This window comes from Polistes fuscatus, unplaced genomic scaffold, assembly GCF_010416935.1.
Source record: "Polistes fuscatus isolate 324 unplaced genomic scaffold, CU_Pfus_HIC Scaffold7, whole genome shotgun sequence".
Classification (NCBI taxonomy): Eukaryota; Metazoa; Arthropoda; class Insecta; order Hymenoptera; family Vespidae; genus Polistes; species Polistes fuscatus.
This window is the reverse complement of record NW_025113151.1, coordinates 8,632,484-8,651,933: the sequence shown is the minus strand read 5'-3', so window position 1 is coordinate 8,651,933 and position 19,450 is coordinate 8,632,484. Positions and strand designations below refer to the sequence as shown.

General features: G+C 34.8%; 1 protein-coding gene across 4 annotated transcripts in view; it reads left to right on the top strand.

The window, feature by feature from the left end:
- LOC122524164 (frizzled-2) overlaps positions 1–19,450 on the top strand; it is a 122,738-nt gene that overhangs the window by 30,585 nt on the left and 72,703 nt on the right. For 2 of the 4 annotated variants that reach the window (XM_043646263.1, XM_043646261.1), the window contains one exon: positions 8,527–8,661. The exons of 1 other annotated variant lie outside the window; for it this stretch is intronic. In XM_043646263.1, the coding sequence (XP_043502198.1) occupies positions 8,625–8,661 (37 nt within the window). In that variant the 5' untranslated portion in view covers positions 8,527–8,624. Of the gene's footprint in view, positions 1–4,112; positions 4,586–8,526; positions 8,662–19,450 lie in introns of those variants that run through there. One more of the 4 variants, XM_043646262.1, reaches the window with a different exon arrangement.

Below are 19,450 nucleotides of genomic sequence, written 5' to 3'. Positions count from 1 at the left end.
CTCCCTTGTGAATGTTATTTTTACTCGTCGTTTTTTCGTCGCGTGATTCAGGGGGTTCTTGACTGTAGCCGATACTTTCCCGGAGAAAAAGGAGTACGTCGAACGATATAATTCATTTGATATCGGGGACTTAGAAATGTCTCTTGGGTCGCACCCTCGCTATCGGTTAAAATTACGAGCGTCATTACCATTAGTCGTGGTAACTTAGTAGGTTCTTTTACACATCCTTATTTCTCTCATTCGTCTTTTCACGCTTTAAAAACCGTTGCGAGGAAGTGGTGGGGGAGGAGGGGAGGAGGAAAAGGGTCATGCGTTTTTTCGATTCTAACAACTCGATGATGAGATGGTAGAATATTTTTGTATGTAATTAAATAAATTCATATCTTATTAAATCACACAAACACACACACATATACACAGAGATTTATAATCGATCGAGCAAAGTGATTTTTATGAAGATCGGAAAAGATAATAACGTGAGAATAAATATAACACTTGTAAGGTAACGTCATTAGCCAAAAATTTAGTAAGTCGGAGTAAAAGAAAAAGAAAAAAAAAAAAAAGAAGAGAGAAAAAGAAAGAATGAAAAGTAAAAGAAACAGTGGTTGGTTCGAAAAATGAACCTCTTCTTCTGAGAATGTTTAATAGTCCGAACGAAGAGCGCTGATTAACTCCCGTGCAAGAAAGGGCCGCATAAATGTATACATAAGCGAGTAAAGCGAGGGCCGATAACGAGCGGATGGAAATTAATTAAACGTTTGGCGCAAATTTAATTTCATTCTCGCGAAAGGTGCGCTAACCGGTTATTCCCGTGGCTCATTTCGCACATTGCGAGACTTGATTGTTTTGCATAAGCTCGTTGAATGTGCAGAAGCAACTACGCGAATTCTCGTAAAAACATTTCTTAATGTTTAATAAGATCGACTCAAGACAGAATGAGAAAGAAAAATAAAAGTAGAAGGGCAGATTAAATTTCTTGGAAAAATTGAAACGCACAAATAGAAACTCTACTTTGATTTCTTTATGTATATATGTACGTATGTGTATGTGTGTGTATGTATGTAAGATTGCAAACAGGTAGATTCTTTTTCATATCATTTAAAATAGATAGAAAGAAAAATAGAAAGAGAGGGAGAGAGAAGGACATATATTTAATTTAAAAAATGAAAGAATAAATAAATGTGTGTTCTCCATAGGAATACTTTTTCAATTTTGTTAAGTATGTTAATATATTATATATATATATATATGTATGAATAAAATTACAAATAGGAAGATTCTTTTTCGTATCACTTAAGATAGTTAGAACAAAAAATACATATTAAATATCTTGGAAGGTGAAAAAAATAAAAATTCTTGTCAAGAATGTTGCCGTATATGCATATACGTATGCGTGCGCGTGTAAGATCGCAAAGAAGAAGAAGATTGTTTTTGTTATCGGTATCAAGGATGTTTTCTCGAGTGGTCTCTCAAGTCGAATTATTAATATCTTAATTACGAACGACTCGTTCTTGCGAGGTCGTCTGGTCCCTTGGACTTAGAGAAAAAGTTAGACACTCTTCTTTATCTTTTTTCTACCGTAGAGTTCTCTTTTTCTCTGTTATTCCGTTTCGATTCTCGTCACGTCGACTTAACGTGTCCACACAGTCGAGATACAACGTAGAGAAAACGGCAACGGGCTTTTAACGAGATCTGTTCGAATATCCATCGGGCCGATGAACTTTGAACTCTCGAGGATTAAATTTATCAGGATTTATTTGAAACTGTTCGCGTTGTTAGGTGACCCTGGATGCTATAATATCGAGTGTACGAGGATTGTACAGATCGTTGGTTGGTACGTTTTACGTGTCGCTTCGTTCAGTAACCATATTAATCGAAATTTGTGGCTACCCGTTTCCGAGGTTATCCGCTAATTACTCGTAGAATCAATCAAATGAGTCGACAGGACGATCGACGATAAAATATTCCTTGTAATATGCCGTCAACGAATGATGCAACAATGATTCTTCCAATTCATTCGTTTAACACCAATCTATTATACCTAAAACTTTCAATCAAAAATTCTCTATTTAGGGATCGAACGATCACGTTCATTTTCACAATTATGAGACCTCCGGGGCAAGAATTAACTCTGTTATGGATGCTCCGAATTTTAAACGTTAAATATTTGAATTTTGAGCCATGTTTTATGTCATAATAATTATACGATTGCCACATATTTACAATTAGAATGATAAAACGATTGTAAATATATTCGTATATACATATCAATATTATATTAAACTTATCTGAATAATTGTCGATATATTCGTACAAATAGTAATTATGATATTCATAATGAGTGAGTGAGAGATTAATAGAGATTTGTATATAGGGTGTCTTGTAACACCAAGTACAGGAAAAACTAAGTCGACAAATGTGGAATAAAATTAGTTCATATTCAATTTTAGGGAATTTAGAAATCAATATTTTTGTATAACTTTGTATATTTTTGTTTTGCTAGTTCAATGTTAATTTATTCAAACGAACTGTACATAAGTGTTTTGTATTAATAGAAATTATAATATTCATAATGGGGGACAAAAATTTATTAGACAGAAATAGATAAGTGTATACGTAATAATAAAAGATAGAATGAATATAGCGGCACGTAGCAGATAGGCAAAACGAATTGCAGTGAATCGTTAATTACAACGCTTGATAAGCGATGTCTTTTGTCGGGCAACGAACAAACATTTTTCTCAGCCTTCTAATTCAGCCGGTCTCAAACATTTACTCAACGAAGTGTACTCTTTCCACGCGGCTCTTCCTTTTTACTTTACTATCGCACCAATGAATTGTGATCGTTGATAGAAAAGAAAAATGGTCTTGGTTATGTAATCTAATTAATTCTTTCAAAATGAATCTTATTATCATTCTTATCTTTTCTTCTTTTTTATTTTTTGTTTTTTTTTTTAAACATTCATTCTATAATCGATGATAAGAAACTCTTAATTATTGTTAGAATAAATTATCCTTTATTATATTGTAAATAATTCATGAACGGATATTTAAAAACAAACAAGAAGAAGAAGAAGAAGAAGAAGAAGAAGTAACTTTTAGAAAAGACTCGTTTTACGATAAAATTTAAATTGCCGTTACGTAAAAAGTATTATTCGCATCCTATTAAAATTACTGTCATATCAAAATGATTTTAATTACATTATACGTAATATGTAAAAGAATATAAAAATCACTGCGCTATTTATTATTATTATTATTATTTTATAGAAAATTTATTTTATCATTGATTAATAATAGTTGAAAAAAAAAAAGAAAAATAATCCATGAAATAAAATTAAAAAAGGAACAAAAAAAAAGAAACACCTGTTTTAAAATCAAATTTAAATCACGGTAAAGTAATAAAAAAAAGATTGAAAAGAAGAAAGTAAAAAGGGGTAGGGGAGGGTTACATTTGCATTGAGTAAGGTCGGAAGTCGCATTAGATCGATCACAAGGATACAAGGTACGAAGGGCCGAAGGGCCAAAAGGCATAAGAGCGTAAAAAAGGGTGAGCTTGGTGTCTTACACGCGCGCATTCACTCTTCCGAATGCTTGAGAGCTGACCATGCCTCTCGTGAAAACGAACACAAACGCAAAGGTGGAAAAGAAGGAGGAAAGGTGGAGGGAAAAAAGAAATAAAAAAGGAAAGGAAAAAAAATAGAAAGAGAGAGAGAGAGAGATGGAAAAAGAGGAAGATGAGGAAGATGAGGAGTAGTAGGTGGAGGAGGAGGAGGAGGAGGAGGAGGAGAAGATGGAGAAAGAAGAAGAAAAGGACAGAAACGTAGGAAAAGCAAACGAGAGAGGAATGCAACACGCTTGCGCGCGCGTAGATGCGCCAGCTGTCGTTGCAGCGTCGATAAAAGCGTGGGTCCATCCGCGGAGAGTGCATTTCTCGTGCGCCTGTAGTACCGGCAACCCGGCCAACGCGAATCATCCTTTTACCATCCCAGTTTTCTATTAAAAAAAAATATATAAAAAAGAGAAAACCATCCAATCAAAAAATTCAATTGGACGTTGATCATTCATTTTTTTTTGTATTCGATTAATAAATAAGAAAAATTCATTTAATTTTATCTTCGATTAAAATAAATCGTGATTAATGGAACGATATATATATGTATGTGTGTGTGTAACAAACAAACGATTTGCTAACGTTTATAATTACAGACATAATCTCGTGTTTTAAGTGTGTTGTTATTTTTGGCTCTCCCTTGAGTGAAAATAAAAAAGAAAAAGGTGAAAAGGGATAAAAAGGAACGACGAATCGCGGACGTTGTGATAGTATCGTCGTCATCGTCGTCGAGTGGTGAATTTATTTGAGATTTGAGAAATCAATCGATAATAAAAAAAAAAATAGACCGACAAGAGAGAGACTTGGTTTGATAAATCAAATCTCTTGGAAAAAGTAAAAATAATATCGAAGGAAAATTAAAAATAAATGTGTCTATGTGTGAAATCTCCGATACTGTGTGTTGTTAGAACCGGACTATGATCGTAGATCGTCGTTAACGAGATCCACCGAGATTGATACCTGATGAATCAGGTAAGATAGATACCGATTAACGAAAAAACAAAATAAATTATTTCTTCCTTCTCCATTTCGAATGAACTTCATTTCGTTCTAAGTCATAGATTTTCGTTCACTTTTAATTAGAAATATCGAAATATAGAAATACCGTTGTTCATATTGAAGATTCTTAATAGATGGAATTCTCGTTTAGAAAAAGAACAACAAGAAAAAAAAAGAAAAAAAGAAAAGAAAAGAATATTCAAAGTAAGAAAGAGATGGGAAGATCATAAGCCGCGATTATTAAAAGTCACCGACACGTGAACGCCTCGAAGACGGTAGAAAGTTTTTGATTTGAGGAAATAGCGTGTCTGATAATAGGGGAAACCTAGACGCGTTTTTATTCTTTATATTATTTTTTCTTTTTTTTTTATATTTTTTTTCTTGTCGTTATACAACATTCGCTGCCCCTCTACTCTACTCCTTCTTTTCTTTTTTTTCCCTTTCTATGTCTGTCTCTTCGTAATTGCGTCGATTAACAGGGACAATGGGAGGTGACGCGATATTAATGATAATAGAACCGGGGTAGATGAAACATCGACTAGACGTCGAGTCACCACGAATATTAATGTAGTTGACATGCGAGAATACACCGTGTATATATTTATTATATGTATATTATATGTGAACATATATATATTATATATGTATATATACGTCTGTCTGTCAGTGTGTGTGTGTGTGTATAGAATATATATACATATATATATCGGCGGGGCGTCGTTATTCAACGATCGCTTAACTTATGCACGATACAAAAGAGTCCATTAACGCGCAGCGAGAGGCTCCGCTCGCTCGTTTTGAGTCTCGTGGATATTTTTCTGAAAATTTGTGCGTCCTGAATCAGCGAACGGCAGCTAGCAATGCCACGTCGGCGGCTTGGTTGGTTGGTTGGTTGGTTGGTTGGTTGGGTATTCAGAGTACAAACGTTGAATAGAAAAAGAGTAGTGGTGTATAAAAAGAGAATAAGTACGAAAGTGTAGGAAAAAAGACACAGAAACAAAGTTAGAGATTGAACGAGTTAGAGATAGAGAGAGAGAGAAAGAGATAAACAAAGTGAAAGAATAAACGTGTTAAGAAAAGAGAGATGCAAGAGATAGAAATGAAAATAATTAATGAGTTAGAAAAGACAAAAGTGTTAAAATAATAATTAATGAATTAGATAGGTAGAAAGAGAGATCAAAATTTAAAAAGTCAGTGGGTTAGAATGAAAAAGAAAGAAAGATAAATGGTGTGGAATAATTTATCAGTTATATGGAGACATACGAATTAAAAGAATTAATGAATTAGGCAGAGTATAAAATCTTTTCGATAAAAACGTGTCTATGTTATTGTATATAAAAAAAACATAAAAGAGAGTGAATGAATGAGTGAATGAATAAGAGAGAGAGAGAGAACAAGACTGAGTTTCTTTGTCCAAGGGAAGTAACATAAACCCTCCCCCATTCGTCACGGATCGCCCCTTCGGTAACGAGGGCTTTGAATCGGACACACTGTCACGTCGAAACACGAGCTCCGTAAGTGTCGGTCCCGCTTCATTAAATTCTGTTGTATGTTGAACCGCATTGTAGCTGATATATATTCGGGAGATGGGACACCTGGCGAGCGACAGTCGCCCGACCGAACGACCGTATACCTACGACAATGGATCCGAACACCACCCGCGTATTGTCCTACAATTATGTTTACTTTTCTGCGACTTAATTTCCCGTCATTATCACTCACACACACTGTTTAGTAGAATTACTAGATTGTTTTTCCTTTTTTTGTTTTTCTTTTTTAAAAAAAATGCACGCGAATTTTGATTAAGTGAGAATACATAAAATATAAAAATCACGTTAATTGTACGAATTGATCCTTTCAAAGACGAGTATTATTTAAATCGATGCTTAATTATTACACTATTTTATATACAAAGTCTATGTTTGAATTTTTATTATTATAATTTCTTAATGTGAACGTTAACGATTATAAATATTGTTTCATTATTTTCTACAAAAAGTAGATCGATTAGAAATAAATAAGAATATAAGAGAAAAAATCGAACACTTAAAAGCTATCCAAACTAATCGTCAACACAATCTCAAAAAGTAATAAAAAAACAAACAGATACTTTGAATTTCCGAAGAAACGTAGAGCAAATAAATGGAAAAAGGAATAAAATCGAGAGATTACAATGGAATAAGGTTACAAAAAGAAAGAAAAAAAAAAGGGGTAGAGAAGATAAATGAAGGGAAATGTTGAAATTAGCTAACGTTACTATAACAATTAATTCGTAATGAAATCGTTGAGAGATCGTGTATGTCGTAGGCGTGTAAGAGAATAAGTGTCCCTATCTATTTCTATCTCTGTCTACTACCTACCTCTCTATCTTTCATTCCGATATGGTGGGTGTGGGTGGTGGTCGACACGACTGTGGTGGGTGGGCAGCAATGGTCCCCTCGCCTACTCTTCGTCTCGGTTCTGTTCGTCCTCCTCCTATCGTCGTGGCTAGGTGACAGCCGGAAATAAAGGGCCGGCCGTGCATTAACGTCGACGGTCAAAGGGTCGTTCCGAATATCGACCGAGACGCTCGACGCTCGACAGCGTTAAATTGCCATTTGTCGAGCGGGGAATGCTTCTGGTTAATGCTCGCTGAATATCGGCCAATATACTGGCCGTCTCCCTCACCATCCTTAGTAACAACCCTCCTCTCTTCTCCTTCTACGCCTCCGGCCAACGAGATCAAACCTACGTCAATTCTGGACCAACCAAATTTATCTTGTATTTCCTTCCCCCATTTTTTTATATGTTATAATATGTGTTAATGTTCGGAACAACGTTATATAATATGTTAAACAATATCAACAATTTGTGTTGTAGAATGTAATTTATAATTATTAATAAATTGCGTTGATATGATATTAATATTTGTAAAGATGAAGTATACGATTTAATCAAAATATCTCATATATTTAAGCTTAGAAATTAAATAATTGTCGAAACTGGAAAATTCTATATTTCCATATAGACATGGGGAGCATTTAATATGAATTATTTTTTGATATCACTAAATTTCTTATAGAATGTAATTTATAGTTATTAATAAATTGCGTTGATATGATATTAATATTTGTAAAGATGAAGTATGCGGTTTAATCAAAATATCTCATATATTTAAGCTTAGAAATTAAATAATTGTCGAAACTGGAAAATTCTATATTTCCATATAGACATGGGGAGCATTTAATATGAATTATTTTTTGATATCACTAAATTTCTTATAGAATGTAATTTATAGTTATTAATAAATTGCGTTGATATGATATTAATATTTGTAAAGATGAAGTATGCCTTTTAATCAAAATATCTCATATATTTAAACTTAGAACTTAAATAAAAAAATTGGAAAATCCTATATTCCCGTATAAACATGTGGAGCATTTAATATGAATTATTTTTCTTATTATGAAGAGATTTTATATAGGAACGGTTTGGATAAAAATATTTCATGAAAATTCTTTGCTTTAACGTTGAATTATTTTTCTGACGAATTTTGCATTAACGTAATTTATCTTCTATTTCGTTGAAATTTGTTCTATTAAATGTGTATTATAGTGATTAAAATATTCAATAGAATATTATACATAATATTCTTCCAATAAAAACGTTGCCTTTTGCAATATCGAAGATTTAATATAAATAGTTTGAAAAAATGGTATTGAAAAAAGAAACTTGTGTGTGAGTATGTCATTCGTATTCTAAAGAAAATAGTCTAAAATTTCGATAACAAAAGAAACAAAATGTGGAATACTTTACATAGTTAAAAAAAGAAAAAAAAAGAAAAAGAACAAACAAATTCATTTTTATAATTACATTAGCATATATTACCGATTGTTGTCTCTATCCGCTAATGATCTTTCTTATTCAAATTACAGCACCGTAGACGTTATTTCCCGTACGATAATCACGTAACTCGAAGCAATTTCACACGGATACCTATATCAGAAATAGAACGGAAACTCGTTGAGCTGGAATGGAGTGCGCGGAGTTCTTCCATAACCATCGGAATCGTAAGTCTAGTTTAACGTAATTTCGAGAAATAACCTTTTTTTTTTTCCTATAAGCACTTTTCTATCGTCGTGACTTAATTTTCCTTGGTCTACTACGATTTCACCCAGGAACCACCACCAGTGGCGGTGGAAGGTGGACGGGGAGCGGGGGCTGGGGTTGGGGGGGGGAGTTGAGGAGGGGGAGGAATACAACGAGAGAATATAGGCGTTCTTCTATCGTATCGTCCGAAAATTACTTTCGCTATCCTGATCGCGTTTCCGATCGAGTTGCCGGGCCAGTACGGAAAACTCGATACGAATTACAGCCCGGGGGTGCAATATCGGCCATTCGAACGATCCTCTCTTTCAACCTCCGACTACCTATAACCTCCTCCCTCCCCCCTCCTCCTCATCCTCCTCCTCTTCCATACTCTCTATGGAGAATCCTCTCGATGGAGAATCCTCTCGAGTTCCTATACCTACTCCCTCCTCGCCCCCCTCCCCCGGAACATTCTAGACTATCTTTTTATATTTTTTATTTTTCATTTGATTTTATTACTTATTTCTTTTTTTTCGTTTGCGAATTATCACGTACGAATCTTTGTTTTTTCTTCGACTCCTCGTATACTATCAAGAATAAATCTTTGAAAAAATAAAACAAGAAAAGATTCTATTAGATTCTTTAAAACATTTCTCATATATAAATTCAATAATTTCTGTATAATAATAATAATAATAATAATAATAATCATCTGACGGTAAACGACAAATCGATGTCGTCCGGCATATTCATTGGTATCAAAGTCTACTGTGCAAATGGATACCTATCGGAAGGTAGCACATAGATAGAAAGACAGACAGACAGACAGATAAAGAGAAAGAGGGGGAGAGAGAGAGAGAGAGTAGTACGGACCCTATTGAGTTACGGTCGTTGAACACGCGACGGCTGCAAAGGTCTGTATCAGCCACTCGTGGAAATCCCGGTACAGGGTGGTGGTTTACCCTCGCAGTGACTCGACCATTCTCTCGTATCCTCCACGTCGTCTAGCATCGAGACGAAAGCTAGCTAGCTAGCTAGGTTGCTAGCTAGGTTGCTAGCTAGGTTGCTAGCTAGCAACCTAGCTAACTCGCTTTTCTCCAAAGGATTTAGCGAATACGACAGAATTTATACGCTCTTCTATCTTTCTCTCTTTCTCTCGTTCTCGTTTTCTCTCGTTCTCTTTCTCTCTGTCTCTTTCTAATTAAGTCGAGACTTCCATCTACAAGTCGACACTTTGGGATTAGCCTTTTGGAAATGAAATTTTCTATTTGTCGACGAATTTATATGAAATATTCGAAGCTGATACTAGACTGTCTATCATATCACTTATTATTTTATTTCCTTCTCGATTTTGATTTGATTTGATTTCATTTCATTTCCTTTCCTATTGTTTCGTTTTATTTCGTTTCGTTTCGTTTCGTTTCCGTATCTGTATCCGTTTTTATTTCGCGTTTGTATTCGACGAATATTTGAAAAATACATTTTTAAACCAGTTTTTTTTATTACATTCTTTATCATTTGTGTAATATTTGATGCACGTGTACGAAGTAGTTTTGATAAAAACTATAAACTAAACCAAACTAAACGAAATAAAAATAAAAATTCCTTTACAAGTTAGTTTTATAAGTGTATATATGGTATATGGGTTTATATGGTATTAACTGAGAATTTTATTCTTCGTTATTTCGTCTAGTAAAATTCTTTCCTATCTCAATTTTTCTCTTTCTCTCGTTCGTTCAGTTTCCTTTTCTTCTGTTTTTTATTTTTTTTTTTTTTGAAAAAACCCTCGTAGAATAACACAAATGAGGTGAAGTAGTAGTCTTAGCATAGGAATAAAAAAAAAAAAGAAAAAAAGAAAAGGTATGCGAGATTTTCTCATTTTTTTTTTTTTTTAAATCATTTCTCTTTCTATGCTTTCTCTCTCTCTCTCTCTCTCTCTCTCTCTCTTTTTCTCTTTTCCCTTTTCTTTCTTTCCCTCGAAGAAAAGTTGAAAAGCTAGACGTTTCTATGCGACGACAGCTACGGATGATAGTAGAAGAGTTGCCGTTCGAGTTTTATCGTTTCATCGGTGGAATCGTTCGTACCACTTGCGACAATGCTCGACTCGTCTCTATTAAGAGTTGAACTGAGCTTTAGAAAGGGTAAAACGGCGTACAGAACGACGTAGCAGATGCTAGCACGCTTACCTATACACACACTCACGCACGTATCCACGCACGTTTATATGTGGTATTTTTTCCTCTCTCGCTCTCATTCCGTCTCTCATTTTGTCTTTTTTTTCCCTTCTCTTTCTTGCGAACAACACGAAACGAATATTCCGTTAGTCTCTCTCGTTCTTTTCCTTCTTTTCTTTTTTCTCTTCTTTTCTTTTTTTTATTCTTTTTTTTTCTCTCTCTCTCTTTCTTTCTTTTAGCAAATGGTTACAGTTACCGGCAGGGAGAAGATCGTTCGAGCAACCCCTCCGACATCATCCGTCTCGGAATTCTTTTTCCCTTATTTCTGTAAATCCAAGACGAGAACGGGGTTCCCCCCCCCGTCCACCCGTCTTTACTCATCCTCCCCTTCCCCCTACTTTTCGATTTGTGGGAAGAAATGACGCGGCATAGACCGATAAATATTCCTAGGTTATATAGGGAAATACCTTAGAGGGTTATAAACCCTTCTATCTATCTACCCCGTTTTCTATCTCTATCTCTCTTACTCCTTCACTTCTTCTTCTTCTTCTTGGATTTAGTTGTAAAAATAGAACAGAAAAAAGATGGAATAACGTTGGGAGTGTTCTTCGTGAAATGAGGATGGGAAGTGGGGGCCTCGGAACAAACAAATTTCAGGTGAGAATGGCTCTTATCCGTCAATCTAAACGCATCCCATATTGGCTTTGTCAAATTCGTCCTTGCGTGAAATTTCAATTTTCGCAGTATTTTTTTCATGACACTCGACCTTTTTCGTAGTCTTGAAAAGTATCGATATAAAAAATTGACAATTCATGGATCGTGATTATTGATCGATCGAATAATTTTCTACGCGTTATCATTCCATAGATTAATCAAATATTTGTCATGGTACGTATTTATGAGTTATTGTAATTATTAATTCGTATGCATAACCAGGTTTTCGTATTTCGTATTATCACAGAAATAATTTATGCTATCCAAAGAAGCAATCTTCTTCTTCTCGTTAACCCCTCGTTCGTTCATTCATTCATTCGTTCATTCATTCATTCATTTTCTACCCTCTCATCGGTTTTTTATCGACCACATGTTCAACATGAACACACAGGTACTGGCATGCACTGTCTATTAGATTTTATCAACTTTTTATCGGACCTTTTTCGATACTATCGATCTTACAAAAAATGTAAATTATTATTCGAACGAATATTGAAAATAAAAAAATTGTTCAAAATTAGTGTTTGCGGTAAATCGATCATCAATCATAATCAATAAAAACAAAAAAATTAAAAAGGAAGATTTGATTGAATATTGATTATTATTGATATCGTAAAAAATAAATCTAAAATATTACAATTATATTTTAAATTATTCACACTACGTATGTTTATTTGTTAAACTTACTAAATTAATACACACACGGGGTACTTTGGTTAACGTTCGTGTTCATTGAAGGATCGTACCCACGGTATCACCGCAAATCATCATCACTACTCGTATTCTATTTTATCTTTTTATTTCTTTTTTACATTGACAAAGAACACGCGATGCTTTTCATCGAAAAAAAGAAAAGAAAAGAAAAAAAAAGGAGAAAAAATCGTTTGTCGAGGGGATCGAGCTTTTCCCTGCTCGTAGATTTACGATCAAACATTCTTCAGGGCAAAGAGTAAGAAGGAAAGAAAGCAAAGAAGAAGAAGAAGAAGAAGAAGAAGGAGAAAAAATAATAACAAAGAGAAAAAAAAGAAAAAGAGAATAAAATAAGAGAGAGAGGGGGTAGAAATGGGCGAGGGGGGAGGAGGTTGGTAAAAAGGGGGGTCGAGGGGGGGAAGTTGGAAATGTAAAGACAGGTAGGTGATGGGACGAAGTAATATTACCGGTAGCGCCATTAACGCCAACGGCAAAGCTCCTGTGAAGGTGGTGGTGGTTGTGGTGGTGTTGGTGGTGTTGGTGGTGGTGTTGGTGGTTGTTCTTGAGCTTATGCGAGCGTGCGCGCTCGCGAACGAGCATACACACCGTGCCACGCTTCCGCGCTCGTTAAAAAACTCTCTCGGTTAGGTACATATCCGAATGCCTTGCGAAAAAATAAAAAAGAGAAATAGAGAAGGAAAAAGAGAAAAAGAAAAATGAGAAAGAGAAAAAGGAGCGACTCTACGAATGCCTTTGTGAAAGCCGCCATCGCGTGAAACGCGCCCTCTGCCTGCGCCCACGCAAAGCACGCGCGCGCACACACACGCACGCAAAGCATATACAATTATCAATACGTATATTTAAACGCATACTATCTTTCAACGTTACACGCCATAAGTGCAGCGCATTCGGCGGGGTGGGGGTTCAAGGGGTGGACTGGGGTGTAGGTAGGAGAAAACGCCCTTCTAAACTTTCTGTATTTTCATGCAAATTCTTTTCGCTTCCGTACCACCCCCACTCCCTCCCCACCCCTACCTATCCTTTTTTATTTTTTTTATTTCTCTCTCTTTATATTTTCTTGCTGCCTTTTCTCTTTCTTCAACGCGCAAACAACGTTTCTCTTTTTATTTCACCTTTCACGAACACGCACGCATGTACGTATGCACGTATGCACGTATAGGTATCACGTTGAAAATGCGTGTTCACGTACAACACACATTCGTTACATCCCTTTTCCTCTAAGTTTTCTTTATTTTTCTTTTTAATCTTCTCTCTTTCTTTCTTTCTTTCTTTCTCTCATTTTTTGGTTCTTTTTCATCGAGTTCGCGTAGCCATCGGAAAATTAGTATTCGACAGGGCACATCGAGACAACCTTTTTCGTATGCCGTACGTAAACGAGTATTCGTCTCTCTCTCGACGAAATACCGCTTGAACAAGTGTCCAATTTTTTTTGTCGAAGATTTTTCCGGAATTTCGGTGACACTCGTCTGTTGAAGAAGAAACACGTAACCAACGTGTGGCAACCCATCTACGATTCGAAATAACCTTCGTTTTCGTTTCCTCTCCGTGATTACGTTATTTCTTTTCTTTTTCCTTCTTTTTTTTTCATTTTCTTTTCTTTTATGCGCGTACTTATTATTTCGTTCGTTTTTATTTTTCTTTTTTTTGTTAAATCATGAATATCAATTTTATACGCGGGGGGAGGGGAAACAAAACGAACGATTAAATTCAAATAAGTACGGACGTGATTTTAATTGAAAAAAGAATAATAACTCTATACGAAAAAGGAATTCTCTTTTTTAAAATAATTATTTATAATTGAAGGATCTCCCCCCAAGCGCAAGAGTGGAATCCGACCGTTTTACAATATGTCGAAAAACAACATTTCCCATTAAATTCTAATATTTCTTTTGGTTTCTAATAATTATCTTTCAATTTTTAACTATCTACAAAAATAAAGTATATCCTTACAAAAAAATATTCTATAATAAAAATAGTTTAATGTTCGATGTTTAGTTCTTTAGTTCCTTACCGATGCAACTTTGACATGAAAATGTCCAGATTGAAAAAGTTTCAATCCAATTTTGTACTACGGGTACTTATACTAGCAGCATGAAGTTCATAAACATCACAAATTTGTTTTTTCCAGCCTACGATATGCCAGTTTTAAAACAAACGCAAGTATTGCCAGATCCGATGAATATTAGCAAAGTTTTGCGATTCATAAAATTAACCGAGTAAGATACAAAAATACTTTGTTTTATTGATTCAACATCGGTATATTTAGAAATATTATAAGAAAAACCCAAATAAAAATAATAATAGAACTTCATTCGTTGGATCCTTCGATTGTTCAATCTTATATTATCTCATTTATTTTAATGGTTTACTCTTAAAAAAATATAATCGATGACTGAAATGTTTCTCCGACTCATTGAAAAAAAATGTTACAGTATTTCAAGCCTTACCCAAAAGATGAAGAAGTTGGCCTATCCGAGGTAAAAAATTGCATGTGGATCTTAAAGATAAATTGTCACGGTATATTGTAGTGAAATCCCATGTGGTAGGGAAAGAAAAAAGGAAAAAAAGGGGTAAAATACTTCTCGGTAAGAAAGCACTAGTAACGGGTAATACTATAACAAAGCTCTTCCGTCCATTTCTCTAAGCTTCCGTCTTTTCTTGGACGTGTAAGGTTCACGACGTCAAAACTATTCGTGGGTTAAGGCGTTGGACCCTTTCAAAGCGGATTATAGCTTTTTCCTTCGGGAAACCTTAGAGTTTGTCATTCCTTCTAGATCCTTTAAAAGATCTTGAAAGATAGAAAGAAGAGAGGAGAGTGACCAATCATGTCGTTGTTGTGAATGCATCCATCATCGAGAATAAAAGGCTTTTACTCTGACGTTCGTCAAAATGTTCGTATCGTTTCGATTAAAAAAAAAAAAAATATTAAGAAGGGTACAGAAAAAGAATAGGAGCTCGAATTCTCGCAGGTAAAAATTCGAAAGGTAAGCATGAAAAATTCAGGAAAGTATGTAGGAGAAAGAAAAATAAATAATTAAATATTTTATTTTATTTATTTATTTATTTATTACTCCGCCCCTTTCGGGTTTGGAGGGTGAATAAATAAATAATAATAATAATAAGAAAAAGAAGAAGAAAAATGTTTAAAGAAAATGTAATTCGCAAGAGGATTCGCGAAATACTTTCGGGTAATCTTTCGCAAAGTTCGCTCGTTTATGGTTCCTCTTCTCTTATCCGTATGCACCTTTCGAAGGTGAGAGTTTGTAAGAGAGAGAGTGAGCCCTTTTAAGTGATTGAACACTCCATCGGAATACTCGTCGATATACGCCCAGCGTCATTCATCAAACAAAGTGCGTCTTGGTTGGAGACCATTTCATAAAGTGAAATCCGTCAGTTTCGAGCATGGTCCTACTCTTCTATTCGTAGATACATACATATATATTTACGTATGTATGTATATATGTATGTATATATATACGAAATCAAACGAGGCCGATAGAAGTTACGAAACATTTTTCACTGAATACTGAAATTATTTTCATCCTCTCAAATATTTTAATATCTTTTTCTTCCTCTCTGATCATTTCATATTTACACATATATATATATATTATTATTATTTTATTAATTTAATACAAATAAATGTATATATAATCTTGAAAATATACCTCAGTTAATTTTGATTTGTCAGAATTTTGTCAGGATTGCTTTAAAAAAAATCCTAACAAGAATACATGTATATAAATATATTTAATTATCTAGGAGTGTACTATATTTGCCATTTCCAATGAATAATAAATAATAATACATTAATTAGGTGCTAGAATGAATAAATAAATTTCATTTATCAGCATTCCGTATAACATTTAACGTGAAATCGTATGTCTTACGATAGGGTAATAACCTTATAGCACGAAATTATAATTTAGCGAATATAATAAAGCGTTAATATTTAAAATCGAAAGATAGGAGGTTTTACAAGACATATATCAGTCATGGCGTCGAGTGAGAATTAATCTTTTGATGTTAAGCAGTACCGGTCAGACTCACTCTCTTCTCTTCTTTTGCATGTTCGTACCGTAGGCTTTTTTTTTGTACGTGCTTAAGATCAGTCTCGATGAGAACGGACGGGCCTCTTCGTTTGGGATGTTTCTCAAAGATAAAAAGAGAAAAAGAATGAGGGAGCAGGAGAGAGGGGAAGATGAGTTAACGGGTACCTCAGAATTACGACGAGTACACAAGCCTCGTTTTATATAAAGGCCACGTGAAGACACGATAAACGATTTGTATAGGCGGCTGCTAATCTCATCGACCTATCCTGTCTCTTCTTCTTCTTCTTCTTCTTCTTGTTCTTGTTCTTCTTGGTACTAAAGTACTCCCTTTGGAATTTCAAATAGCCTCACATTAGGTGCTTACACATATCCACCAAGCAGTGTATTCTTTATTATGATCATTTATGCACTTATGTAATCGTTCCATCTTAATTTGTATAAATATTCCGTTATCTCGATCGAATTATAAACGAGACCTTTTTCACTTTTTTTCCTCTATCTTTACGGTTTATCGATAATACCGAATAGTGATTCTGGTTTAGAAAAAAAAAAGAAAATAGAAAAAAGAAAAGGGAAGGAGGGATCATAAATTAGGAGATAAGTTTCGGCCTTCCCACGTCCTACGTTACATCTACATTTCTAATCGGTAGAACTTTTCGATTTTTCGACTAAACGTCATAGATCAGTGTTCCTAGGGAATAGTCAAGGAGATAGTTATCTTTGAGCTATGAATATAGGAAAGATAAAACCAAATTTAATTTTTATATTTTGTATTGGTATTATTATAAAATTACACAGAAATGAATATATATATATATATACTTATGATTAGATAATAAATTTCAATTTAATCAGAGAAACGAGTAGAAAATTATGAGACTTGTTTATCATCTATTTTGAAGAAACGACATTTATGAAGGGTTTCTTTTTTTAACAGATGATCCGTTAAGTTTGTCATTGCAATCAATTAACGTATACATTTAACTTTACTAAAACATTGAATCATAAATACTATTTAATTATTTCATCTCCAAATATATAATTGAAATAATTATTCAAACCAGTATATCAAATAATTAAAACAATAATACAAAATTTAAATCATTTAAACAAAGTAACACTACATAAACGCATTATAAATCTTATTCAATTTATTTGACAAATTATTATCTTAAAAAATCCTTAAATTAAGTAATCGAAACCAAGTATCAAATAATTGGCTTACAATCGCTACAATTGGCAATAAACAACCCGGTATATAACAATGAAAAATAAAGTCATTAATTAAAGACCAATCATTTGACTAGTTAGAGTATAAATAGGTATCCATAAACTGTCGGTAAGATCTAGCATTAAAAAACCATAAGAAAGAGAGAGTGAGATAGTACAATACATAAGAGGCCTCGTTCATCTAAGGGAATCGGATGATGGGAGTTCGCAGGAGTTCTTCCTTCGTGTAGTAAGAATCGTGTCGTATAGCAAGCAAGCAAGCAAGCAAGCAAGCAACCTTGGATATCCCGTCGCGTTTTAGCTGGTTGGTTGGCTGGTTGGTTGGCTGGTTGCCTGCTTGCTTGTCTATCCAGTCGTTTGCCTGTTTGCTTGGCCGTTCGCTTGGCTGCCAAGCAAGCAAGCAAGCAAGCAAGCAAGCAAGCAAGCGATGGGTATCTCGTAACCGAGGATAAATTGCCGTTATTTATACGCCTGTCACGCGCCTCATTGTCTCGTAGCTCACCGTCTAGCTCGTCCACGGTTAGGGAATATAAAATAATAATAAAAGGCGTAGCTCGTTCTTTCTCTCTTCCTCTCATATTTTCTTATCCTTCTCTTTCTTTCTTCTTAACTTTTTAATCCTCTTTTTCGGTCATTTCCGATGGAAGTCCGTCTTAATCCTTTTTCTTATTCTCGATTACACGAGCTTTATCTTGCTTGGTCCGATCGTTAAATATCAAATCATCCCTACTACCTTTTATTTTAAAATCGTTGGAAAGAAAAAAAGTAAAAATCAATTGTAAAGTTATAAATTATAGAACGGTGTGTTACATGGAATATTAATCGTAATGTGAAATACGAGTTTTATCAGAAATTTTGGTAGGAAACTCAAATAGGTTATATTATTCTCCGTGTGTATTCTTGGTTTATAAACGTTTGGATATTGTAAACGGTACTCTAACTTCTTCTTCTTTTCTCGGTATTTATTTATTTGATTACTTTTTAAATTCAACGTCCCTCGGTCTCGTTTCTCTTTCTCTTCCCCCCCATTCTCCCCTCCCGCTCAACTATATTTTATTCCTAATGATAATAGCAATAAGTTAGGTACGCTGAGATTAATGATTTTGAAAAAAATAAATGAACGAAAAGATAAATAGATAAAAAGAGAGAATCGGTGAATCACAGAGGGGGAGATCAGGGATCGGGGGAAAGAAACAAACACGTTTGAGAGATTTATTATGCGAGAAAAGAGCGAGTAAAAGAATTATAACGATCGTGGAACATTGTCCACCTAAACGAGAACGAACGAACGAAACGAAACGAGTTGGTACAGAACGAGCTAACATCTGAGAAATCACAGCAGCAACACCAGATGAAGAAGATGAAGAAGAAGAAGAAGAAGAAGAAGAAAATGAAGTTGAAGTTGAAGTTGAAAAAGAAGAACTAAGAATACGAAAACGAAGACGAAGACGAAGAAGAAGAAGAAGAAGAAGAAGAATGAAAAGAGAGAAGTCTACGAAAAAAGGAAGCATATTGCGAGGTAGCAAAAGAAGAAGGAGGGCCCGTAACTAACGCACCGTGAAATCCAGTGGGCACGCGCCATTTCACTTAGCCCACGGCGGCTCCTTTTTCCGTGTGAGAAGAAAGAGAGAGAGAGAGAGAGAGAGAGTAAGATAAAAGGAAAAAAGATGATTGAGAGATAAAGAGAGAAAAGAGGAGGAGGAGGTGGAGGAGGAGGATTTTCTCTCCATCAGACTCGCCTCCAACAATTCATCGTCGTCCTTTTTCCGTTCGTGATTTCGTCCACCAACCGTAGCCCGGGGGTCATCGATTGTGTCAGAGCCCCCAAAAGAGAATCGTCTCGATCGTTTAAACATTCTCTGACCTTTTGTCTCAGGCGTGAACCCTTC